The 27,997-nt window shown below is 37.3% G+C and overlaps 1 protein-coding gene across 7 annotated transcripts; it reads right to left on the bottom strand.

Annotated features, from left to right (window-relative positions):
• Window positions 1-72: 72 nt before the first annotated feature.
• LOC149933227 (uncharacterized) lies at window positions 73-27,933 on the bottom strand. Of its 7 annotated transcripts, none has more exons than XM_090156786.1 (14): window positions 27,742-27,933; window positions 10,111-10,197; window positions 8,079-8,312; window positions 7,573-7,650; window positions 6,472-6,725; window positions 5,763-6,036; window positions 5,288-5,551; window positions 3,899-4,630; window positions 2,874-3,074; window positions 2,651-2,817; window positions 1,975-2,571; window positions 1,440-1,915; window positions 1,078-1,379; window positions 73-816 (listed from the first exon to the last, which is right to left on the bottom strand). In XM_090156786.1, exons 1-14 carry the CDS (start codon window positions 27,776-27,778, stop codon window positions 803-805), a joined length of 3,717 nt encoding a protein of 1,238 aa, XP_090012912.1. In that variant the 5' UTR covers window positions 27,779-27,933; the 3' UTR covers window positions 73-802. The 7 variants fall into 7 exon arrangements, with proteins under 7 accessions (XP_090012912.1, XP_090012911.1, XP_090012913.1 ...); XM_090156785.1 differs by lacking the exon at window positions 27,742-27,933 and adding an exon at window positions 23,444-23,862; XM_090156789.1 differs by lacking the exon at window positions 27,742-27,933 and adding an exon at window positions 23,444-23,860 and having other exon boundaries at window positions 75-816; window positions 4,313-4,630.
• Window positions 27,934-27,997: the final 64 nt, after the last annotated feature.

Raw genomic sequence — 27,997 nt, 5'->3', positions numbered from 1 at the left:
TATGAGGTATCCGGAGAGGGCTAACAAGAAATATAATTCAGCTAATTATAAAAATCTTAAGTTTATTAGTCTTTTTCTTAACTATACATTGCTATTGACCAGCCACAATATTGAACATCATAACAGCGAAATATAAATTTAGAGAAAATGGGAATTAGTGGCACGCCTACTAAATTTGTCTAGTAAAAACTGTAGTTCATTTTTATTATAAAGCATACAATAGAATTTATAAAATTAATGCCACTTCACAAAAATTCCCAAAATATATAATTCCTTCACTGAAATTTGGCCTTTATAATTTTTTTAGTGGCTGATAAAAGTCATAACACTTCAATATACAATTTATTTAAATAAGCAAAGTAAAACCTGTCACGCAACAGAGGAAACTTTTCAATTTTTTCTTCAAATTCATTCATGTTAAATGTTCATGACATACCAGTAGTCAAACACCCAAACACTCAATTTTTAACCAATTTCTAGACAAAAGAATGATGAGCTCCAGATTAAAAAGTGGGAAGGGCAATGGTAGTTAGGTTAAGGGATTCTGGAAGTTTAATTTTTTTAGCAAAAACTTCATAAATTATAAATAATGTAAGAGAGGGCCATTTGCTTATCTTCTATTCTTTAGGGCTATATTTCATCCAAATAGTTCCTATTGGAAATCTATCGACAAATGCGCAATTTAAACCCAGTTGGAAGCTGAAAATCTCTTTGTGACTTTGACTCTTAGCTCCTGACTTTTGACTATAACAGTGCATAAAGATTGTTGCAGCAGCTGTTATCCAATTATTTTTTTAATTCTTCAAGATAATAGATCTGTAATGAGAAGAAACAAATAGTAAAAAGTAGAAATTATATCAGTCAAACATGATTGGTTAATGTTAAAAAATTATTGATTTAAATTACAATTATTACATTTATTTCAATGAGGTAAAATAGTTTGTTATAATAAATTTTGGTTAATATCTCTTAAATTTATTTAATACAATTCAAATATCAATCAATTAGAGTCATTATTTGCCTAAAAATCTTTAAATTAAAAGGTTCATAAATTCATAGAAGAGAATAAATACCGACCCGTAAATGAGGATTCTTGTTTCTTCGTCACATTATCCTCAAATGCTATGAAGGGATTGTTTGAAACCATCTTATTTGAGTTTAGATCATCGGTGTCTCTGTTGAACAGGTTGACTTCGTTTTCATTGGACGCCACATTAGAGGATGTGGTTGTGGTGGGCAACTGACTCAAGTCTATTAGTTCATCAAATTGGCCAGGTGGTGGTGGTGACGATGAAACAATGGGCTGGTTGGCTTGTGGTAAAGAATCAAAGTCAAGCAAATTGTCTACAGTTGCGTCGCTTTTAACTTCATTATTGGAACTGAAAAACATTTTTATATTGAAGGTTTCTTTCAAATCCTGAGCCACTGTAATAAAATACCTTTTTCCTTCGGGTAAATTCTTTTCTACATCACTATATCCATTGGTCTGAATAATAGTGCCATTATAATGGTCTATATTGTTAAGAGGCTCCACTACCGATTTGGCCACTAAAGCTGCCTCAGGTGGAATTAATGCAGTATTTATTACCTCTTGAACTGATTCTAGTCCATTCTGCTCAACAACCGAGCAAGATTTCTCTAAAGACTCAAGCGCTTGATCTTTCACTTCTACCAGTTCACTTTTATCACCTAAATTTGATTCTACTACACCTTCCCTATCATCCGTGGCTGCTTTTGTTAATTTTTCGGAGGCAACACTTTGACTTTCTTGACCATTTACGTGGTTCACAGTTTTATCTTCACTGTCTGTTGCACTTTGGCTAACAACCGTATTTTGTTCACTAGAAGAGATCTGTTCTTCCTTCTGGGAATTTGCTGTTTTAGCCCTAGTTCTCTTCATAATTTGCTCCACCCTCTGAAAGATAAAAATGAATTAACAAGGAGAATTCCTTTACACAAAGACAATCCTAGTACCTTTTTTCTTTCAGCTCTTTCGGCTTCTTCCTTCTTTAACTTCTCTTCAGTTTCCTTTCTCAACTTTTCAGCTTCTTCCCTCGCTTTCTTTTCTTGTTCTTCTCTTTCAACTTTGAGTTTGGCCTCCTCTTCTTGTTTCTTCCGTTCTTCAGCTTCCCTTTCTTCTTGGGCTTTTATAGCTTTTTGCAATTTCTCTTCCTCTTGGCGCCTTAACTCTTCAGCTAGTCTAATTTGTTCCTCCTCCAATCGCCTCTGTTCTTCCTCTTCCTGGCGAATACGTTCTTCCTCTTGCCTTTGTAGCTCTTCTTGTCTCTGTCGTTCCAATTTCGCTTCTCTCTCAGCTTGTTCTCTGGCTAGTCTTCGTTTCTCGGCCAAGGCTGCTTTAGCTTCGTCTTCAGATGTTATCCTCGCTTTAGTAATGGTACCTGGGATGGTACTTGCCTGTACATCAGCTGGTTTTGAGACATCTTGGGCATTTGGTTCCAATTCTTCTTTATTTTCACTTTTCTTCTCAGAATCCTTTTCAACAGGAAGCTCTGGATCCTTGACTACCTCAAGAGTCGTTTCAATAACAGGAGTTCCTTCAATTGTGTTTGGCTATTTTAAAATTAAAAAAAAAAAACATAAGATTTTATGAGAATATTATAGAGAGCTTAAGAATTGCAATGCTTCTTACCAAAACACTCGCTACAGGTTTTTCAATTGTAGGAGCTATTGGTTCTGTGGAAGTTGATTTGGCTGGAGTCGCCTTTCTTGGTGGCGGTTTTGGTGGAGGAACAGCATCTGCGGGCCCAGCACTTTTAGCCCTGGGTGGTCTTGGAGGTGTTACCCCAACAGGAACATCTATAATAATGGATACATAAATGAGACGTTCTGGAACTGAAATCATTGTGTCATACTTTTCTTATCTGTCCTGCTTTGTCTTTGTGGAGGTGTAGGTGCTTGGTCTGGAATAGATGCTACCATACTAGCGGGTCTGGGACGTCTTGGCCCAGAATGAGACCGCATACTAACAGTGGATGCCATACTTGATGTTCCTGATAGTTCAGAAGCCCCTGACATGGAGCTTCGTGGTCGATTTGGTGATTCTTTCCGAAGTTCTGAAATTAATATAATATGCCATTTAAGTTGATTCCAGTTTATGTTCTCTACATAAAGAGAAAAATTAATAATGAAGTTCAATGCTATAGTCTAAATAATTATTTCATGGTTTCTTAGGGGCGTTCACAAGTTATGTTAAGCAAAAAAGGGGCTAGGTGGGTTTGAGTTTAAGTGTTTCTAAATGATGTAAGGGAAGGGGGAGTGGCCACTAAAAAGTTAAGGTTATAATCCATTTCAACAAAATTTTAAATTATTTAAAGAAAGTCAATATTAAAAAGAACATTGTAGTTGCCCAAACTTAGACTTATGTTGACCTGACAAACCTATTTTTTTGGGGTGGCTGAAGGGGATTGTAATGTTAATGATGTTAAATCATGTTATGCTATTGAGGTACTTTTCACATAATAGAGGTGAAGTCTTTATAATTTTTAAGAGCGAGAGTTAAAAAAAAATTGGCTTATGTAATTTGTGAACTGCCCCTTAATGGTAAAACTATTGATTTGAAAAATATAATTAGCTATACTTATACTCCCAATTCTTAATATTTTTTATCCATAAATTTTAAACAATAACTGCCTGCTTGAATATACATGCCAGAAACATGCAAGCATGACACAATAATTTAAAGAAAACAGATGCCAAGAAAAAAATCAAGATAATTATACCAGTATATCTATATGAAATAGCTCTGCAAAGAATTGTGTAATGGTCATGAAGTATTACATTGAAAATAATGAAATGTGGGCAAAAACAACACTGAGATGCAAAAATTTGTCTATAAAGTATTTGAGTTTGAAAAGGAGGAAGAGCGCAGAGAGCATACCTGTAACTGAGCTCGTTCCATTACTCCCAATCGGATTCAGTGCCAGAACGGAGGTAGAGTGGCCATCTTTCTGTGCCTGGGCAGCATTTACAACACGCAAGCGGGAAACCCGAGTAGGGCGCGGGGGTGGGCGAGATGCTAATTGAACCATGCTTTGGGACATGCGTTTGCTAGCTTCGGGATCATTAGCCAAGGAATCAGAGGCAAAAGCGGGAGATAAAACACGGGTTGGAGAGCGCCGATAGCTTGCAAGTGGGCGATATTTGGAAGATTGAGTAGAAGAACCCCCAACACCAGCGATGTGAAGCATGCTACTGGACATTCTGCCACCCTTTGATTGGTCTCTTAAGCCCGCTACAACCCCGCGTCTGAAGGTTTGGGAATTAGCTAGGTTTAACATGCTTTTGCTCATACTTGAAGAAGTAGTGCGGGGACCGCCTGGGGTAGTGTTGCCACTGGTACTGCCAACAGTACCACCACGGGAGGTGGAAGAAGCGATATTGGATGAGGATGGTGAATGATCCACAATATATCGTCTGCGAGGCTGGGCCAAGATGTCAAGACGAGACATTGAAACGGCTCTCTTGCTGGCACTAAGTCCAGAGGACGACGCTGGAGAATGAGAGCGAATGGACGACTCTCTCTCCCATGGAATAGTGGGTGTCAGGTCTGTCCTTCTACGACCCCTGGAAGCTGATGGTAATATTACCATACTTCTTGACATTGGATCTTCTATGATAAGTACAAAATTGATAAGCATTAAGGCAATACTTCACTGATTTTTGAGTCGAGCACTGAAAAATGTATCCTCAAAGTAAAAAAAAACTTGTATTCAAACAAACAACACAAGAGTTTCAGAACCTTGAGACATCAAAATCTTATGAAACTATACTCAGGCATATTCAACATAAAATAGTTAAGCCACACCATATAAAAAGCGAGTAAAAACTGCGTTTTTCACATGCATAACATCGAACCACAATAAGTTGATACTGTCCACTACTTCTAAATTCCAGGTGCAAATGAATATACGAGAGCTAAGAAGCGACTCTGTATAGTTACATAAATATTACAAAGCTTAAATTGGCTACACTGTACTTATTAATGAAGAACAAAGATAACCGAGATGATAGTAATTAAGAGCTATTAAGCCAAGGTGCAATAGAAATAATAAGATGAGATGGTTTTTATCGAGAAATATGATAAGGATTTGAAAGTTATTTAGACAACCCATCAGCGAGTTTTTACTTTGGTAACGCACGTAGCAGCAGCGCACCAGGTCAGATATCCGCAGTGAGACAGTGGCCGACAGGCAATATTAGATAGAGTTAACAAAGGATACGCGGTATCCTTATGTATGACATTATTAATCCCCAGTAAATTACTCACCACCAATTATTACCCCAGAACCGCTGAGCCACCCAGAGGAAGTGGAAAAAGTGTTAGACCAAAGGTCATAGTGGGAAGTCGACATCTGGTGCTCTCGACCGAAAGCACTAGAGTGAACGTTATAGTCAGGAATGGTCAGGCAAGCTTTAGTGGCTTCGGAACTCATCCCCCCAAAAGAGCGCCTGTTGGCTTGTTGCGATGGGGGGTTTGTAGGAGACCTTTCGAAAGATTGGGAAAGGTGCAAGTCAGACCCATCAACAGTGTCTGGAACAATAACACTTTTTAGGTTCGGTGAACGAGTGCGACCTCTCCTCGCAGTGAATGAAAATGATGGCGAGTGTGCGCTCGTGTTTTTGTTAAGCGGGAAATAAAAATTGCAAAATGTGCAAAATATAAAACTAACAAGTTCATGTCCAAATACATACATACGTCAAATATCGGAGATAATACTATCAAATCTACCACAGAATAATACCTGGTTTTTGATCTAAAAGGTCCGTCGATGGCACCCTTCTTTTGTACAAATCATTGTTGTCTTCGGCTTTTCTTCCATTGACCGAAGGCATGAGAGTAACGGTGCCAAAAGGGTTAGCCGGTGTCCTACTAGTGAAACCGCCCAGATCGAGATCTATTACCCTCGGCGTCGAGCTTCCGAATGCGAATGCCATGGAGTTCCGTTGCGCATTTCTTCTAGCTTCGATTTTGGCTTCTCGGTCTAAATTCCTCCTGAGAATCGCTTCTTTGCGTTCCTTTTGGAGAAAAGGACAAGCGATAGTTTTAACTTCGCTGCCGCTCTCGGGGTTCAGGCGGTTAGAGGCTCCTTAAAAATCTGCTATCGGTAACAACGATCCAAAATTGACGAAACCCGACTGCTTAAAGCGAATAATCGACGGAAAGTAATTTATTTTTAACTTATACCGCCATTTCAATGGTATAATGAAAATTATTATCACGCCGAGTTGCGTCAATTTTGAAAAACTGAGGTAGGTGCTGGTCAATTTTGACGGGTGTAACTAACATCCAGGCGAGGATGGTGGCAACGAAAATGGAAATTGTACGGGCTTATCAACTATTCTTAGAATTTAGTTTAGCGAGCCGTCGGTGAATGTACGAATTCTTCGGGCTAGCGGTCGCGAAATATGTCGGGGTGGTTATCAAGTGGGGTTGATTAAGAAATTCTGTACCTGCTCCGCTTCCCAGATTTGTCTTTTCCTCTCTTCGACGGCCATTCTCCTTTCTAGATCTTTTTGTCGGAGTTCGTCTATTCTTCGTTTTCGTTCTTCTTCCTGGTGTTCTCGGAATTTTTGAGCTAAAACCGACTGTTGCTGCAGTTCGTGGAGTCGCCTTTGCCGCTCTTCTTCTTGACGCTCTTTGAAGATTCGAAACCTTTCTTCACGCTCCTTCTGAGATAAGGGAGCCGACGCATCTTCTTTGTACTCTACAATTTATATAATCGCATCGTAAACCTCCAGGAATTCATTTTTATCAAGTATTATACCGCGTCAGCGCGCGGAAAATTACATCGCTCTCTATTTTAAAACAATTCAAAAACAAATCGTCACCCAGGGTTCCCGAACTTGCAATTGTACAAAAACCAACGATTCAAAAGCATCATTTGTAAGTCGTAAATCACTATTATCAGCGAGATATTGGTACGAAGTTAAAAATAGGTATAAATGTATATTTCGTACGTAGAAAACCACCCAATTGTAGAAATGTTCCGAAAAAATACGCCACCATATTTGCGATATATTAAATTGGTATATGAATAGTATTTCCTCGTTAGAACGACTTTCGTTGGATACGAAAAATGTTCGCAAAAAAGGGGATTACCATCTTTATATATAGATTTTCCAAAAACCATTTGCAACATTTCAAACTCAAACCATGGTGCCCCCCTGACCTCTTTGCGTCACTCAAATTGTTAACAACTACGATAATTAATCTTGGAATAAACGACGTTTTTTAAACAGATCCCCAAACAAAGAAATTAAGAAAACAAAATACTACTACACCGTATTCCATATTCAAAAGGTTCCCACCCAACACAAGCATGCTCTGAACATAAAGCACAAGAAAATCATGTTAATTTTTCCAATAATTCACGCACGCATGCTAAAAATTCGGTCCATAATTCAGGAAGAAAATATAGCTACGATAAGCCCGTTACGACGTGCCATACATTTTCTCGGAATAATAAAAAAATCAAGGAGCTCAGAACCGTATCAGGCAAATAGGGTCAACAGGGAACTCCGGGCACATTATTCACCAATGTTACTTCCTACCTGAGAACCCAGAGTCACTTTGAAGGTCAACTGAAGGGCTTGCCTGTTCCCCGCCAGCGTGTGCGAACCAATACGCTTCTGGGAGTGATAAATTTTTATCAGCTAAACACTCTTACCGATTAAAAGGGTTTACTCATTACCGAGCGTCCGTAAACGGCGTCGGTTTATCTATATTACCGAAATTCACTAGACCATTTGCAACTATATACGTACTAAATATCTAAAATTCCTACAAATAAGAGTTCTAGTAATAAAAGACAGGCTAACTAATCACAAACTATAGGATGAAATGTCGGTTTTCCGTTCAAAAAAAAGCTTAATCAATATTTAATTTACATATACTTAATTTGTGAAAATGTAATTTGAATACTGTACATGGACAATCAAAGCTTCGTTATAAAACGAATTTATTTACGCGATAGATGATATGTTCTCGGGGCGGACTTAGTCCGGAGATAAAATTGGTCCCGTTGAGTATGAGCGACTAGACGCGAATCGACACTTACCACTATTCTGACCAGGAGAGAGGATTTGTCCCCTAGCTCTGGCAGCCGCGGCGGCTTGGCTTCCGGGAGATCCGTCATTATCCGTTGGATTATCGTTCACGAATCTGCGGGCAGCTCCGGAGTCGAAATGGGGATCGTCTACCCTGTCCGATGGCGGCGTGATGTTGTCATCGTGAGTAGCCGCGGCCAGTCGATCTTGCGGTGGATCCGCGGCGTGAGCGAACCAGTAGGCATCTGCCGGGGCAAGAAATTCTACATCAAGATTCGTTTATCGGGCGCGCGCGGATAACTGAAACGCGTCTAAATAATACAGATCTGTCACCTCTTAGTCTTAGACAAAGTAGAGGAAGGTTATCTTCTTTTCAAGTCTTAGATTTAATCAAAAATGTATTTAGTTCTATACTTGGGGAGACTATGTTCAGACGAGCAGCGGGCATCATAGTCGGATTTACCACAGGTACGAGGCCGGGGGAGGATAAACGTCAGTGTTAGATACCAGGATAATTTAATTATTTAGGGGGGCAGGAGCTTACTATTCGAGCATGAGGGAGACTGGAAGCAACGCTAAAAAGGTATCAACATAATAATTATCCCCAAGTAAAAATAATTTAATTATTCAATGGCATTAGAATAATAATAATAATAATCAGCTAGGCTAATATCCAAGGCACCACCTTAGGACTAAGTCATCAAGCGACTTTTGAAGCCTTTAATTCAGGTGGCCGGGTTACAATACTCAGGAGGGTGGTGGCAAGTCCTGCATGCCACGAGAGCCAACAGCTCCCTACACTAACTATTACCGATAACCTCAACAAGTTTTTATGGAAGTGGAAAACCGGCTCTTCTTGCAGCGAGGTGAGAGTGCTAACCACTCCGCCACCCCACCGCCATATGACTTGGTGCCTCTGGTAGTGCCTTGGCTATTATTTTAGCTGATGATGATTATTATTATTATCTCTTCATTTTCTTACACTACTAAAGCAATTCGATTGAAACATGTCGGAAGAAACAGCGTGTCAGAGACGCAATCCCTCCATCGCGTGAAGAATATCGATAAAAGTAATTGGGCCCAAAATCTAGGCAGCTAGCTACTCAACTTGATATAGCGACAACGAGGGCTCAATCTCTCGATTGATTTATCATTTGCGTTTCTATCGCTAATGATGCGATTAACACCACCTGAGCCCGGAGTGCCCAAATTGATATAGCAACGGCGGATGTTGAATATTTGTATAGGATACGCAAGGTCCTATTGATTGACGTACCCTTTACCATTTTAACCTAAACGGCGGCTACACTACACAACTCCCCGAGGATTGCCTATAAATATAGTTCGGAGCGACATACGTCATACATCAATTTCTTATTTTCTAAAACTATTTCATCGGGAAAATATAGTTTATAAACTGGTAAATATCCTAAGCCATTTTAATATTTGCATTTAATATCGCTAAGGGAAGTAATAAACGTGATAAATGTCGAGCTGTAATACAGTTTAGCGAGAAAATAGCGTCCATTGAAGTTTTCCTTGAAGGTGCGCGTTTCATTTCTCCGTCGTATTGTTTTATACGATATTTTTGTTATAAGGATACAATAGGAACCGATATCACGAATTTTTCCCAAATATAAAACCAGATACTAACGAGTTTAATTTCGTTTACCTGTACAAGAAGTTTAACAGATTTTTTATTTTTATTAATATTTTGACAAATATCGGTACGGACGAAAAGTAACCAATTATCGAAATATTAACAAGCCCAGGGTGACCAGGGAAAGGCTTTGAAAATGGAATAGTTTGGATTCTAGGCGAAAGGATCGACCCCATCCCATTATAAATAAAATAATTATTTTTTAATGACGCAATGATATAAGTTGACCTAAAAGGACAAAATATCGCATTAAAATAGTTCAGGGCCGTCGCGAGAAACAATTACCGTCTTTGAAATGGTTGACGGTTTTGGGCGGGCGTCACCTAATTACGACTATACATTTCGAAAGAATCTTTTGACAGGTGTAAAATAACGAAACGCACCTGATCCGGATGTGTTGAGTGTGTTGGGCCTGATGTTATGCGGCACTGAAGTGGGCGAGAGCGACTGTTTTTCTTGGGATGTCGAACCTGTAAAAGAAATAAAACATCTATTGAAACAATCATTTTCTTAAAGAATGGAAATTGGAACCCCGGAATCAGAGTTGCCAGATGTACGATCCGGATCGTATTTGTACGATAATTAAACCCACAGTACGATATACGATCCGAAGGCTGGATCGTACGGCAAAAATACGATCTTACGAGCAAATACGATCCAAAGTACGATCCGTGTAAAAACTGTTGCATCTTTAGCAAAGGTTATCTACCAGATTCCAGATTCCCACTTCCAAACACACTCTTGCGGTTTGCTGGGGGGCGTGATAATTGACGCCACGAATCGGATATATTCTCAAAATATTTTCTCACGAGTTTTTTCGTACATAAAAATTAGCTAAATTATACGTCATAATAGGTTTTACAAGCTGCTTTCTTTTATCTTTAAGTATATTTTGGGCTTAAGTGATTTTTTTTAAGCCGTACGATCCTTCTTAATCTAGTGCGATCCGAATCGAAACTCGGTACGATAATCCAGCGCTTGGAATCTGGCAACCCTGCCCGGAATGCAGAAGATGAATATTTTTCTCAATCGTAAAATGTAAAAGTGACCTAGACGCAAGATCCATGTTGAATAAAGAGAAACGCGAAATATCAATTCACGAACGTACAAAGAATGACCCGGGTAGATGTTTTCCTTTGTGAGCCATAAAAGTCACGTACGCCGAGTCAATTCTAACGCTATTACAATAAACGCGAAACTGACTCAAAATCTGGTTATTTTCAAGGATAAAAAAAGTTATGACAAATCTGAATAAGAGAAACGCGCTGCGAGTACTTAAGCGATAATAATTTAAGATTGTGAAAAAAAACCCACTCATTTAAAAGCGTAATATAAGAGTCTAGGAGGTCGCGTTTGTCATTCCATTTTAACGCATTTTGAGGGATTCTTTAGCTGGCGAAGTATAGTTAACTAAAACTTGGAGAAGACGCGTCTTAGCGGATAAAGTCCTGGCCCGCCTACGTGAAATTTCGCCAAAACAGGGTTTTCCGAATTTGGCCCTTTTTTGGAAAAGAGAGCGTGCAAGGGTATTTACGAGGTTCGCCGTAAAAGGAGGTTACGTCAAAAGGAAGATTCGGCGCGAATAGAACTGACTCACGTGACGTCTTATAGCGGTAGAGGTATTATTAGAAAATGTGAAAGGAAGTGTCCCCCGTGTTCTCGGGAGACGAGCGCGGGGCTTCAATAAAGGCGAGACATCAGCGACTGATAGCATCGACGACAGTGAAAGTTGCGGAAAATACGCGACCGTGACCATCCCCTTTAAATGACAACATTCAAAACAATAGGGATTTAATTTGTATCTCAATCCCGTACGTACAATTTTCAAGGTCAAAGTACTCGCCATCTCCGTATACTGCTAATGAAACCCACTGATTTTTCAAAAAAGACTTTTCGAGAAATCGTAGGTAATCGCTTAAGAAAATCACTGGAAATCCCCCAGAAATCAACGAATTATTTTCGAAAGATTTTACACTAACCCCTCGAAAAAAAAACAGTGCAGAGCGAAATACACAGCGAGTTTACATCGAGAAAATATGGTCATATTTACACAGGGTTCGTACAAAATTTCCGGAATTAAATTCCCTGACATTTCCAGGTTTTCCCTGACCAAATTGCCAAATTTCCTTGACCATTTTTGTAGAATAAATTAATGTTTTGAGGTAAAATTTTGAAAAATATTGATTATATATTTTTAATACATCTTTCAAAAATTTATTTGCCGGGTTTTTTTGGGGTCATTTTAAAATTCCCTGACCTTTTGGAAACATTTTCAAATTCCCTGACTTTCCCTGACCTTTTGGAAACATTTTTCAAATTCCCTGACTTTTCCTTGATCTTTTGGAAACATTTTCAAATTCCCTGGCTTTTCCAGGTTTTCCAGGTCGCGTACGAACCCTGTTACATCCTTAGCTGAACTAATATACGCGATAAATACAGCTGAAATTCGCGTAGATTGATACTTATCTCGTAAGATATGTTATATACTTCTGCAAATACTTAATAAAAATTTTGGGAGGTTTCGCGAATTTAAAATTCCCGTTACAACCCACTCGCAAAAGGAAGCAAGGGCATTCTTTAAAATTTAATTAGTACACGCAAATTAAGCGTCAATTACGGACTAACCAGCATAATATGTTAGTTTTTTCATGGATGGAAAAATTCCAATTTACTTTAAAGAATGTCGAATGGGTTCAGTATCCAATGATACGTATTGCAAAACGTAGATTATCTTTGACAGCGGTAACATTGCATTATCAGTACGTCATTTTTGTACTATCGGTGTAAGGGCGAGCGTTAGACCACATCTCCAGCCTTTGGGGTTTCGTCAATGACATGTTGGGCGTTTGAGAAACGACCGAAAGATAAGAATGAATGCCAAAAAAAAAAACGAATATCAAAATTACAGAGTCAGTCAGTTTCGCGCGAAACACCCCAGACACATGACCATTAGTCCAAGGACATTAAGCTAATTTAGGCAGACACGGACACAGCTTATAACTTCAAATTTGGCGCTGTGTAGGTTGTCAAAGACGGGCGGACGCGCGGCTCACCTCGACAATTGCCGTCAAGTACCATTACACCGTATTAAACGCTAAGAAAGAATATCTTTTGTTATAAAGACCACGATAAACACGCGGTTGAATGAAACCATAATGTCCGGAAAAATCCGGCATTAAGCTCTCCAAACAAGATAAAGCGGTCTTCACGTTAGCGCGAGGTTAAGAACCCGTAGTACGTCTAGAATATCAGCCTTTCCGAGGCATTCGAGAAGCCTAACGACCTCCGCTTTTAGGCTTAATAAACGCTTATACGCTGGACGCATTTTACTTTCCGAACCTTTTTATTAGCGTACGTAATAACCTTGAGTCACATTTCTTAGTAGCTCTTTGGCTAGCGTAAATATCAGGACGAAATTCTTTACAAAATAGAACTAGCCAAGCTTGAAACCGAATTCCTAAGTAGAAAGTGGGATCTTCAGTGACGTGGCAAATATTGAATCAACAAAAAACCCGTTTTTCAAATACCGGATAAATTGGGAATTTAACACCAACTCGGTGTTGAATTAACTACCGACCGGGGGAAAAACGTTATCGATGATAGGTCGAAAATTCGCGACTTTAACTTACGTTTAACCTTCACGGAAAAATTTAATACACCCCGGCCAAATGAAAACTTGCCAGCTGAAATGACTGGCATTCGAACGTCTTAATAAACATTGTCGCGTCAGTTATTTAAATGGTAGGCAAAAGAACGAAGAAAAGATTTGACGACTCACTGTAGCCGCTGGAATTGGAACCGTTGTACAAACTGGAATTAGAACTGCACAAGGCTTTACACGTTCTCATAATCACGTAAATATCCATTTTGAGACGGTGGACAACGGGTCCGCGTCGAAACGCGGCCGCTATTCCGAAATGGGAGTCGAAATGAAATGAACGTCCGCGGAAAACGACAATGTCGGGTTGGAAATTTTGTTCTCGGCGATCAAGTTCACGGGATAAATTAGCGAATAAATTCCGGTATCAGGCGCCCCTTCAAACAGGGTATTAACGGCGGCGCTGGGAGGTGAACCCTGGCGAAAGCCAACAGACCGAGGAGCATTTGGGAACTTTCTACGGCCTCTGCAGCCACAGCCAAGGGATCATTTACACGATGGTTTTACGCGTTTCTAATTTAAGTCCACGAACGCCGGAAGCTTCGTACCGCGGTTTAATCACTCCTGTAGACGAGGAAATAACAAAATGCTTTTCGAGATACGCTCATATTTTAGACATTTAAAGCGTATCATTCCGATTAAAATTTAAAAACGCGCGACCTTAGCGTAACGGTATAAACATTGTCTTTCGCGAGCGTGCTATGTGGGTAAAGTCCCTAATACATAAACCAAACGATAAAACACTTGGTCAAAGTCAACAAAAGTTTTTGTAATGTACGGAACTGAATAGTAGGGATGCACCGATATGGGTACAGTCGATAATATCGGATGATATTAACAAAGTTATCTATCATAACAGTAACAATAAAAATCATTCTAAAAGATGGTTCAGTACACCAGAGCCCCACTCAAATCTTAAATTTTTTTAAAGGAAAAATAGGATTATATTTCTAAAAATATAAGACTTTACAGGACTGTTTTTACAAAAATATAAGACTTTATAGGACTATTTTTTACAAAAATATAGGACTATTTTTACAAAAATATGGGACTTTATAGGACTATTTTTTACAAAAATATAGGACTTTATAGGACTATTTTTACAAAATATGACTTTATAGGACTATTTTTACAAAAATATAGGACTTTATAGGACTGAATATGCTATTTCACTTACTAACTTTATGCATTTAAAAACAAAATCTATAATTAATAATAATCAGCTAGGCTAATACCCAAGACACCACCTAAGTCATCAAGCGACTTAAGATAAATAAATCTTTGATTTTCACCTAAAAATTCTATTTAAGCATTTTATCACAAATATACTACTAGCTACATGTAACCATGTTAACAAGAACAAAAGTATAGACTAGAATGACTTGGTATAGGAATTTATATTATAGATAAATCTAGCAATTTAACTGACATGAGTGGCTGGATTTGAAATGGGCAAAATATCAAAATTATAGGATTTTATAGGACTTTTGCTAAAAATATAGGATGTTATAGGATATTTTTGAAAATATAGGACTTTAGAGGAATTATAGGACCTCTGGGATGCCTGGTCAAAGAATATTCTTTGGCCTGGTACACTGTCATACCATTTTATTCTATTTTTTTTTACGAATTGCAAGAGCATATCCGAATGTTTCTTTTCATTTAACGTGATGCATATTTTCTATCACAAATCGAATACCGTTGTGTTTTATTTGTTTAAACTCGTATACCCCCTGTCTAAAAAAGGTATGATCTAGCTTCTGAAGGCTGGCTTCCGTGGCGAGGTAAATCAAATAAAATATTATCATTAGTTAGTTTATCGAGAATTTTCCTAAATGTTTTTCTTAAAATATTCTAATACCGGTATCGGCCAATATCGGCTTCGCTCAAGCCGATATTGGCCGATAACGATATTAGAAAAATAGGCCGATATATCGGTGCATCCCTACTGAATATAGTTTTAATTAATAGACCAAATGTTTTCGGTATGACCGCGAATTATCCTAGTCAAACTTTGAAGTTTTTACTCAAAAGAACAAAAGACGCTTGATTGTCCTATAAGTGGTAGAGTCTTTATGTTTAGGAGATAAATATTCGCAACGCGCAACTACGAAAAGTAAAATATTTCCCACGGCATTTATAAAGCGATCGAGCAAATTTTGTCGGTCCATAATGTATTCGCGAATAAATTGAAGGTGGAACAATGTCCGAGAAATGATCTAGAAACCCGTGTTACGTAAAGACATTGTTAAATCTAGGAACAACAATGTTTGTTGCTCCTAGGTTAAATTAACAGCGTAACAGCCCCCAAAATACACCCTGATTACAGCCTCCCCTTTCCTACGTAAAAACGAATACGAAACAAGTTAATCCAAATTGGTCAGAGAATAAGAAAGCAATTAAAATATGAAAGAGCGAGCATTCCAAGAAAGCTATTTCGGGGCACGCTCGTTATAATGGCATAAACGGGGATTCGCTTCAAAAAAGGGCCCCGGGGCTATTTCCTTCAAATACAACTCATCGTGGTTTCTAATTTTTGCTTCGCCTTGTTTCGCATTTTTGGGGAACCTTTATGCTTTTCACGCCGTTGTAGCCTGCAAGCGATACGAAGGAGGGAACCATTGACGGTCGAAGTATTTCGGATTCGATTTAATAGTAATTTAATCGATAACGCTATTCCATATCCCTTTCATTCACAGGGTTGCCAAAACATTTTGAGATTCAAATTACCTGACTATTTCTTGTTTTCCCTGACCATTTTAAGAGATTTTCCCTGACCATTTTAAGAGATTTTCCCTGGCCATTTTAAGAGATTTTCCCTGGCCATTTTAAGAGATTTTCCCTGGTCATTTTAAGAGATTTTCCCTGGCCATTTAAAGGCCAAAATTTTTATTTTATATTTTACTTTTATTAAAAGATAAATTTAAATGGACTTTCAGTAAAAAGGTTATTGCAATGTTGAAAAAATTAGCTAAACTTACAAGATAAAATTGAATTCCCTGACATTTTAGGCCCATTTTAAAATTCCCCGACTTTTCCCTGACGCGTGGCAACCCTGATTCATTATTTCCTTCGATGACGTTGCTAATTAACGGAGATGGAATAATTGTTTCCCTAAAATATTTGAAGCCTATGAAAATTTAATAAACAATTTTTCGCTCAAATAAGCTTCCATAACAAAAAAGAAAACTGGTTTCGAAATTGCGGAAAATTATCAAAAATGTTTGGAAAAATACGCAAAGTATCAATAATGTATTTATTTATACTTAGGGAGATTTGAGACTATATATAGCGTTGCTTCCAATATCCAGTCCTCATGCTCTAACCAGGGTGACCACAGGAAACCCTCCAATGTTTTATAGGAAAAATAGGAAATTCATAGTCAGTTTAAAGGAGTAATTTTTAGGTAAATGTAGGAATTTATAAGAACGTTCAGGTGAATTTAGAAAATTAAAGTAATACTTGTAATAAAGATAAAACAAATGCTTTTAAAGCAACTTTGGTTTTAATAATAAAAGTATAAGCGCGAAATACCTAAAATGAGCAATTATAGGAAGACAATCGAAATATAGGAAAAATTACAAACATAGGAAGTGTGGTCACCCTGGTCTAACAACAAGCTTATTACCTCCTAAATAAAATAAGATCAGCCATAAAAACTTGTGGAGGTTAACGGTAATAGTAAGTGTAGGGAGCTGTTGGCATGAAGGGCTTGCCACCACCCACCTACGCATTGTAACCCGGCCATCTGAATTAATGGCTTTAAAAGTCGCTCGATGACTTAGGCCTAAGGTGGTGCCAAGGGTATTAGAGTAGCTGATTATTATTATTTATTTCATTGGTTCTTTAAAATGACATACACGCCGGTAATGATTTTCATTTAAATTCCCCCTCTAGTACCAGGAGAAAATTCGACCATGATGTCTCAACAATGTCATTATCCCCAAGTATAAATAAAGTGTTGTAAGTTGGAAAATTTTCCGGAAAATGACCGAGGCCTTTCTTTTTCCGGAAACTTTTCCACATTTTTACGAAATAAAAATAAAAAAAGTTCTCATTCCATGATTAGTCTAATATATTGTTTGCAAATTTAAATAAAGCGGCATTTTCGCCTCATTTTTTCGAATCTAAAAATAAAACTTAACCTCTAGACTAGTTTAAACTGATTACCAATGTTACACTATTAATGTTTTGTAGTATTTTTACTGGTATTAGACATTTTACATCGATAAAAACATTAAAAACCATTAAAAAGTAATTTATGTTTTAATTTTTTATTTTTCCGATTTGCGGAATATTTTCCGAAAATTAACAACTCTAAATAAATACATTATTGATAGTACGGAAACGTCACTATATCCTCCATTATTAAATTTAATATATTTTGAAAAATATTCTTCAGATGTACTAGGTCACTTCATTAAAATAACGACCTTCTGGCTGAAGAGTTAGAAAATTTAAATGATACTTTCATTATTATAGCATTTACACTGCCTACTTAAGCAGGGTCGCCACAATATTTTCAGATTCAAATTCCCTAACTATTCCCTGACGATTTTAAGAGATTTTCCCTGACTTTTTAAGGCGGAAATTAGACAATTTGTAACTTTTTATTTACTTTTATCATAAGTTAATAAATTTATATCAACCTTTCAATTAAATAATAATAATAACAACAATTTATCGTAGATGCACTGTAAAATTACCTTAAAAAGTGTCAAGATAAAACTGAATTCCCAGACTTTTCCCTGACTTAATACAAATTCTAAAAATTCCCCGACCTTTCCCTGACTTAATACAATTTCTAAAAATTAACTGACTTAATACAAATTCTAGAAATTCCCTGACCTTTCCCTGACTTAATACAATTTCTAAAAATTCCCTGACTTAATACAAATTCTAGAAATTCCCTGACTTAATACAAATTCTAGAAATTCCCTGACTTAATACAAATTCTAGAAATTCCCTGACTTAATACAAATTCTAGAAATTCCCTGACTTAATACAAATTCTAAAAATTCCCTGACCATTTCCAGCTCATTTTTTAATTCCCTGACTTTTCTCTGTTTTCCCTGACGTGTAGCAAACCCTGTTAAGAAACCATTCTGGCCATAGTTAGTATAAAATGGCGTTGCAAACATTTTGTGGCGAAACGAAGTCTACGACGTACATAGTGGTGTGATCCAACTTGTCAAAACGGGCTCGTAACGCGACTCTAAGAGCCCCCGCCACAAGTTCGCGTCACCAGAATGACAACAAACCATTAAGGTGATTAATTCGCGGATGTATCTAAAACTGCGCGGACCATCAAAGGAGAGCCACAATAAAGACAAAACGATGGGCGGGACGCGGTACTTATTTATTAGGAACGTCTTTGTCCCAGGGCACCAAAGGGCACGCGAAGTCTTTTCAAATTATATAGGGCCGCGTCATAACAGGGAAAATTGGCCCCAAAAATGCACCATCGGAAAGAGGCTCTTTGGAACGGCGAGGTTCACGGATAATTTTAATTTTAATCATATTTAAAAAAAATTGAGAAATAGCGGTTTGTGTTTTGGTTGATTAATTCTAGTTTGCGGTATTTTCACACACATTACGGGTTAAAAAACAAATTCAAGAAATGGTACCGCTCAGGCGAAACAGTAGCGAGAATTTACAACACAATAAATTTACCGCGGGGCTAATGGTGGGAAGGTAATTAAACAAACCGAAGCTAATTACGTTTATACAATATAATATTTTTAAGTAGAAAAAAATAGTTAATTTCGAAATTATGCCCTATATTAAAAATATTCCATTATTTAAATATAGAATTGACGTACATTTAATTTTTTCAACAACTCGAACAAAGGGTAAAAATTTAAAACTGGTACAATCGGAACTAAAAATGAATGGATATGCGGGTAGAAAAGAAATACAAATATTTAGGGTATAATTTTTAATTCATTAAGCGAAGGAGAAAAACGTCTGGCATATTTTCAAAAAGCCGGTTTTTCTCTATTTTAAAAATCACGGAATGTATCGTAAGGTTAACGCGGCCATACAAAGGCACCCAAAACCTCATTCCAAGGGGGGGAAACCGTTTAGTTCAAGGTAAATAGTTTTCAGAAGTATTACGTGATATCAAGATTGTATTCGGGTTAACAGATAATTTAAAAGCAGCGCCGTGTTCGCCTCGCGAGTCCCGGAAGATAAACCACGCCCCTCTGCCTTTGCTAGTGTCAGGGTTGCCACAAAATATTACGATTCAAATTCCCTGACTTTTTAAGGCCAAAATTTTTATTTTATACTTTACTGTTGTCAGAATTTAATAAATTTAAATGTACTTATATTTCAGTAAAAACGTTATTGCAATGTATTTCAAGGACATAAATTATAATCATAGAATTTGTCATATAGATCTAATGTAAAATTACCTTCAAAAATTATCAAGAGAAAATCGAATTCCCTGACTTTTTAGGCCCATTTTAAAATTCCTTGACGTAAGGCAGCCCTGACAAGGAGAGTACCCGAGGTGTTTATTGCCGATTTTGTTCAAAGTCGGGCGTAATGTAGACCTATATGAAATTTCCCAAAAGGAAACGTTGCACTACCCATTCGATTTGCTATGGCAACCGAAAATGTTTTTGATCACTTAAAACAATTAAATCTCCATTTAAAAAAGCATGGGATTTTCTCGGTTTCACAGGGTCCTAGCTACGAAAATTTTGACAAATTTTGGGTAAACAAGGAAAAATTCTTATTTTGGTTGTAAGTGGTCAAAACATTTTCGGTTGCCATGGCAAATCGAATGGGTAGTGCAACGTCTCCTTTTGGGAAATTTCATATCTCATATAGGTCTACATTACGGCCGACTTTGAACTAAATCGGCAATAAACACCTCGGGTACCCTCCTTGTGAGTGTAATCTTTCGCCCTACTGTAAGTAACGTGGGGGGGGGAGGAGACACTCCGGTAAGAATGTAGGACGATAACATATACAGCTATAGTTGGGGTAGTACATTCTCTGTTAACCATATATTCTCGGTGATACGTTAAGGTTTATAACATTTAAAAAAATGAGATACTTTGGGTATTGACGTGATAGAGCTTAGTCATCGACGGAGCATGCAGCGGTAGAAATGAGAAACTGATAAACAGATAAGTACGCGTTAAGATGCCCTATATTCTCCAGCCATCGAACCAGAAAGAGTTTCTTTATTGTGCTGATGTTTTTTTTTTTCAATAATAGAACCCCACCTGCGATCTGACACCCTTTGCCATTTCAAGACGGCTAGCCTCGTATCAAATTTATAACGGTTTATGACCAATATAATTCTCCAGATAAAATAGAAAAACATTCTTAATCTATATTATAAGGATAAACATACGAATTAACGCGATTTTCTGCCTTTTCCAGAGGAGTAAATTCTAGTTTAAAAGCCTACTGTAAAAATTCACCTGCAAGAAAACATTCGTTGATGATGTATCGCAAGTAAGTACCACTTACAGGGTTCGTACAAAATTTCCGGAATTAAATTCCCTGATCAAATTGCCAAATATTCCCTGAACATTTTTGTAGAATAAATGAATGGTTTGAGGTTAAAATCTTGAAAAATATTTTCTTTCAAAAATTTATTTGCCTGATTTTTTGGGGTCATTTAAAATTCCCTTACTTTTTGGGACCATTTTCAAATTCCTTGACTTTTCCCTGACCCCATGGAAACCTTATAAAATTCCCCGATTTTTCAGGCCGTGTACGAACCCTGTTGCATACGAAGTGATGTAATTTTGTAAATAAAAATAAAAATTCTCGAAGTTGAGAAAATGGCTTTTACTAGGTTTTGTTATTACTCCCGCCGATTTTTCAAAATATGTTTCGGAAAAAAAAATAGTACCAGGCTAAATGTATTATATATGAACTTTCTGAAACTATTGCATCGGGACTACATAGTTTTTATATAAGGAAATATCCCTACATTTATTTAATTTTTATATTTCACATCGTTAGACGTAAGTTTGGCTGTGTATAACATCCGCGATTTGGCGACAAAGTAGCTCCCACAAATATTGAAACTTGTACCGCTTTTAATTTACAAAGAAAATATTTCAACGGAACCGCCATCTTGATTCCTTATTATTAACTTACCTCAAAACCCTTAAATCTGGCAAAAACAGCGAAAATATTCGTTATTTTCAGTTTGGAAAAATCTCAAAACCAAAGAAATCTTGTTGTTCTCGGAGTTCTCGCTTATTTTGGTCAAATACCAGGAGAAAGAGCATTAAATATTTGGACAACTGCCAATTGAATTAGTCAAAAAAAAAAACATCAGCGATTATGGGCATGGATTTATTAATATATTGTTTCGTTATCAGGGTTACACCTACCAGTCTATCTCTTGATTTAAACCTTTAAATATTATCTTTTTTATCAATCGATATTAATATCAGAGGCTTTGTTTACAAATCGTCAAATTTCAAAGGTTTCGAATACATGGCAATGCGTAAAAAGCCTTTACCGAGAAACCGTGTTAAACAAGATTCAAAGACACGGTCGACACGACTTCGTAACACCCTTTCATTAGAAATTAGCGTTGTTTGCCAGCCGGAGAGACCAACAGATTGCAAACAGCTGCGGAGGGCGGAAGGTGAAGAGGGGGGGGGGGGGGTACAGTTCATTCGATATTAGGAGTCGCTCTCCATTGAAAATATACATAGCTGCAGTACCGCACTCCGTCCCAGCAATTTGTAGGTCATTCAACGCTGTTTCAAGCGTTCAAAAGGAACTATACACTTCGAGACTGCTACGAAATATAATATTGAGGAAACTTTTTACAACGCAACCGGGATTAAAAATTGCCAAATTTTTTTATTTAAAAGAAATGTGTGGAAGTTTTTTAAAAGGCCAGTGCTATAAATACATTTTAAAATAAAAGCAAGAGGTGCTAAAAATACTTATTCCTTTAAAATTTGAGTCGGTTAAATTAATGGGAATTATTGAAACGCGTAAAAAAATGACGCGAGGTATTCGACGAGAAAGTGCGTGTACATCGTCGGAATTTAGCCTAACCGAGAAATACTTAAGAATAAATGGAACTTTTTTAGGGTGGATATATCTTAATTAAAATGAAGTGGTTCCTCGCACTTCGCCCACGGGTTTCTACGCCTACCCTCGAAAAATCCTCCGCACGTTGAATAGAGACATTGCCACCAGTTACATATTTTAGGGTCAATAGGAATTCATGATTTGAAAAATTAAATATTATCTTTTAATTTATTGCCGAAATCAAGTAGATTACTGATTATGGAATACGTAAATTTTCAGTGATATCCACAAATTTTGTAAGTTAAACCTTATCCAGGGTTCGTACGAAAATTTCCAATTTTCGCGAATATTTATGACCTTTTTGGTTATATTTTTGGACATTATTTTTATTATTTTAGGCCAAAAATTCTTTTAAGAATGTGTGGTTTGGTTGCCTAACTAAAATCCCTGACTTCCTACGAAATTACTTAAATCCCTGACATTTTTCCTCCATTTTACAGATCCCTGATTTATCCACGTTTTCCAGGATATCCAGGTTCTGTTATCACTTAAGGAATTGTCTATATGAGTTTAAAATCAACGTTGGAAATGTAATATTAAAATCAATTCCGTTTTAAATATCGCCGAAGGGTTTCAAAATACAGAAATATCTCGTGGAAGCTTTCGCGCTATTGTTCAAACGCTTGGTGCTTTAACTCCTATTAAAACTTAACTTATCGTTCTTCGCGGGAATTTTAAATTTACAGTTTACCAAAGTAATTACGAAATCATATTAAAAATATGTCCAAATTATCGCGCCTTTATTGCGCATTTCTTAGGCCTAAAAACCCTCGAGCTTTACACCGAAGCGATATGGCTCTAAGAAATACTATTACGCTAATATAAATGTCATTATATTTAGTTTAAAATTAAACTTATAGACCATCCATTGCCTATAACCAGTCGTTAAAAATAAACCCTACAAATACCCAGTGTCTGATGTAACCATTTGAAATAAAAAAATAATAAAACTATGGAAGAAATTTGAAACTTACTGAAACTACTAAACGGCAGGCTAACGTCGGCGGATGAAAGGGACGACAAGGGCTCTGACGTCCCGTTGGCCGGCATAGCTTTCTATTTCGAGAAACGGCGTACGTGAGGTAATCCTGGCGATACACTCCGCGTGGCTCAACACGCGAAAAACGCGAACAAATCGCCAATTTTGCGATTTCGATTGACACGGAAAAGAAATTAGATTTGCGTGTTAAAAAAACATATTGTTCCCTCAGCAAATTCCGGCTTTCCGCGCAAACGCGTTTTTCTTAGACCAAGTACGGCTACACGCTCGCGAGGAAGAAAGAAACACACCCAAGCTCCTACGAAACGCGAGATCTAATCATTCCTCGGCAGCGCTAGCAGGCATTCCGACGAAGTTGCCCACTCACTCGCGAGTCACGCGAGTAGGTGATGCTCTCGAGAGGCAAATGGAAAAGACAGCCGACAACAAGAGAAAAAGCTCTAATTCAACGAGAATGAGTCGCGTATTTACTGGCGGAAAAAACCGCTAAATACTTCTATAGTAGCTAGGCATCGAAGCATTCTCACAATCCACTCGGTAGAAGAGACCCAATTTTTGACGGAGCCCCTCCCAGATATTAAAAGTCGTTGTGTCTACGGTGGGGGAGAGGGTCGCGGTCGGAGGAAGTAGGGGGGGGGAGATAATAACACAACGGAGGGGGGGGGGGCAGGCGAGAGAGAGAGCCGGGCGATGCTAAAAGGTTATCCAACTTGTACTTGGAACGTCTACGTCAACTACGAGAATAGTACATATAGACAAAAGCACGCGCGACTCGCATTCTGAAGTAAGAGAGGCCAATTTCGCAAGCGTGAAATAAGACGGCGATCTTCCCCTTCGTAGTAATGAGGGGGTCCTCAAATCGCGGGTCTCGCTTTCCAAAATAACTCGGCGATTTCAAACTTTTCTTCCCCGACGCTGAAATACATATATTCTCAAGGAAATAAACAGCTATATTTGGATTAATTGGAAGGTATACGAGAAAATATATCATACAATATTTTTCAATATAAGTGAAAAACGAATGCTCGAATCTGATGAATATTCAGGGTTCATAGAATATTTCCAAAACCATTTTCCCTGATATTTCCAGGTTTTCCAGAGTAGTTTTGAATATTTTCCAGGTGTACTTTTTAAAACAATGGGGGTCTCTAAAATGTTAAAAGCATTACTGTTACACTTTCTAATACAATATAGTCAAGATTGAACGTATAAATTCAATACTAAGTAATAATTTCAAAAATACTAAAACAAATTGCACACAATTTGGAGTTTTCATTTTCCCTGATATTTCCCTGACTTTTTTGCTTTAAATAAATTTAACTGAAATTTCCAGGTTTTCACTGATTTCAATGTTTGTATGAACCCTGATATTAATTAAACGTAGAGAGACCTCTACTTGGTCGTCTACGTAGAGTTTCTTTTGTATATTGAGTATAATGGGTTTTCCCGTTTATCACGATTTAGAAAAACTTCACGGACCGGCGATTTCTATTCATAACGTTATTACACACCGATTCGCCCCCGCATTCCACCCCCCCCCCTGGTACAGATTTGTATTAACGAATACCTTTGGTGTTACGCGATAAATGAGAAAAATTGGAAAAATAAAAAAAAGTTTGGAAAAATGGATACCAATTAAATTTTTAACTGAAACATTGGCTAGGTGAGGGGTCACGCGGCTGTGACGTTTCATCTGATCACGACCAACTTGTTCCCTAGATAATAGCGTGTACAATTCTCTACGTAAACAACTTTGTTGTTGCGATTTAGGCGTTGTAATTTTACGTAGCGCCCACAATCCCCTCAATCAATGACCATGTGCACTTTACGACATTTCATATTTCTATAAATAATACAAACTTTGGCATTCGTGCATTTCTACTAGCGACACGCGATGATGGCCAGGAGTCCAGGACGATGCCAAAATTTGCGGATATATTAAAGTTTTGAGACCAAAAAAAATCGAAGTACCCCACAGGATTCTAACTGGAAAATACAATTCACTACTACGTTAAGATCTATTTTAAATGGACTAGTTTTAACTCGTAACCGGAACTTTGAAATACGCAAATTTCGTGAACTTTATTTCGACGCGTACAGGCCGAAAAAACTACGATCGAAATTACCTAGATATGTCATAAAATATGCCTTTGGACATATTTAAAAACGTGCCCGTTTGATGGGCGATATATTAAAAAAAAAAAAACATTCCATGGCTGCGTATTTTGGAAACTATCGTATGGAAAGAGGAAGAAATATGTGGGCGGGAATACGAACGTCGCTTACAGAGGCTTCTATTACGGAGCCCCCGTTGGAAAAATAAGTCTGTCGAAGGCCAACGTATGGTCGTCCGTCGCGCGGTAAGTGCCGGCGGGGGCTCTGTGGAAGCGCGGGCAGCCGTAGAGGAAGTCGGCATGACCGATCAGCCGACTGTGAAAACAAACGCGCTTTAGCCGCCTAGCCAAGCGTTCAGAAAACACGCTATTTCCGGATGAAAATTTTAACGTTGAATCGTTGGACTTTCGAAAATTGTTCCTCACCCTTCTCCTATCAAAACTGCCCATCCCGACAATCCTCTCCCTCCCTGGATATTTTTTTCCATTATTATTATTTGATAAACCACTTTGAAATTGCGTAGATTCTCGAGTTTCCCGGAATAGCGTCAATCGCGAGGACAACAATCGGAAACGATCATTATGGGGAAATCACGCGATTATTTAATACTCTTCTAATGACGCCATAAAATTACGGTTTGATTTGTTCGCTGTATTTTTCAAAATTGCCGCGGAGGTGACATCTGGTGTACTTTAGGCGTATGAAATATGACAATGACGGCGCTTTAATATTTTAATGCCAAGGAAATAGAGATATATAAATTTTAACTCTCGATATGTTCGGGCTCACTTCTGGTAATTTTTATGACGTAATAAATTTAAATATTATTAATCGGAAGTTCATTATGCCATTGGAAATGCTTTCAAATGTCGAGATAATGTTAACGAATCCTGAAGCTATTCTTCCTATTCATCTTCTATATTGTATTTGGTTTAATTACAGTTAAGCCCAAATCGAATTCCAGATGGGGAACCCGTAGAATTTTAAGAACCTAATCTGCAACTGTTAGAAAAATAATAAATTGTATTTCCTCAATAGATTAATTTTCATTGAAATAAGCAAACTTTACGAAAACTATTCCAAGACGGGCATAATGAAAAAATTCAAGTTCTTAGTAAAAAAAGACAAGGCAGAGCATCAATTTTATGTCCTAAACTAAGAAATAACCTTTATTAGAAAATTTAATAATTTAAAAGTTACTATTAAATAGTAGTGAAACACGGCATTTATCAGTCAAATCAGGGCTGCAAGCTTGATGCAAGCAATAATGTGGAATTACTATACATGGTTTTTAAAACCACCCATGGGTGAACCCCTAAAACCCATGTGTCTGCAATCCCAGTTTTTTCTCTGCCCACTTATGGGTTTAATAAATATGGTTATGTTTTTATCTTCTGGAAATTTACACCAAGTTACTAATTTGACTTAATGTAGTGAACCCAAATAAGTTAACTTGGGAATGAATATTGGTAGTTCAGAATGGTAAATGAATGATAATTATCATTATTGGTGAAGCAATCTTGGGGTAAGGGTTAAAGACCTGTTACATGGTCTTATTTTTATAAAAAGTCTTGTAATGGTTTATTATTTTAAGTAACTACCATTGTGATAAATCTTTAACTGGAAAAGATAAAAGTAATGGCAAAGATAAACGTAGCTATAATGTAATTAACTAATTGCGAATTTTTTTGACATAAACAAAATTTTGCTAGAAATATCACGTAAGTAGCCCCAACTGGATTTTTCATTTTCAGTACCAGCTTGGATTAATAATGTACCAGGGTTGGGGTAATCCTTAGGGACCAAGGTTTCAGGGTCCATATAAAAACACATTTATTTTTAAGATAATTAAAGATCAGTAACTTGGGTTTATTTAATTGTAGTTTCTTAAATTTCGGTAGATTATTTTTAACATCAATTTTCCATTTTTAATATATTTTAATCATTATAAATATTTTTTAAGTGTTCAATGTAAACTAATAAAACATTCTTTGAGTAGGAGTTTAAAGCAACAGAGGGAAAGGGTCGTTAATTTTGACCTTATTGGCAAAGGCTTAAAGTGTATAAAATATAAACGCATTTATCAGATAGTTGACTAGTTTTGGGAGTTGCTTTGTAAACGTATTTATGAAAATTGAAAATAAAGTAATATTTTACCTTTTTCTTTAGTAGGTGAATCATCCGAATCAGCCATCTCTGTCACACGAAATGTTAGCCCTAAATATTTTCGACTTTTTAGGTTGCCATGCCTTTTGCTCAGATTGCCCACTCGCACTCGACCGCACTACAGCTACATTGACCTGCAGTGTTGCCACTACTGACCCACGCCAGGACTCCGGATTTTCATGGCTATTAATAAAATCACAAATACAAACAATATTAAATTAGTTTCACGAATAATAATTCAATAAAA

The sequence above is a fragment of the Leiobunum rupestre genome, chromosome 8 (genome assembly GCF_980474605.1).
Source record: "Leiobunum rupestre chromosome 8, qqLeiRupe1.1.hap1, whole genome shotgun sequence".
In the NCBI taxonomy this organism is placed as follows: Eukaryota; Metazoa; Arthropoda; class Arachnida; order Opiliones; family Sclerosomatidae; genus Leiobunum; species Leiobunum rupestre.
This window is presented reverse-complemented; position numbering and strand designations above follow the sequence as displayed.

Excerpts from the sequence above, each read along its gene's own strand:
- LOC149933227 (XM_090156785.1), bottom strand. The coding sequence starts at position 23,519 with ATGCCGGCCAACGGGACGTCAGAGCCCTTGTCGTCCCTTTCATCCGCC. Across the intron at positions 10,198-23,443 it reads CCTGCCGTTTAGTAGTTTCA|GTTCGACATCCCAAGAAAAA; the intron begins GTAAGTTTCAAA and ends TTTCTTTTACAG. Across the intron at positions 6,726-7,572 it reads AAGTGACTCTGGGTTCTCAG|AGTACAAAGAAGATGCGTCG; the intron begins GTAGGAAGTAAC and ends TATAAATTGTAG.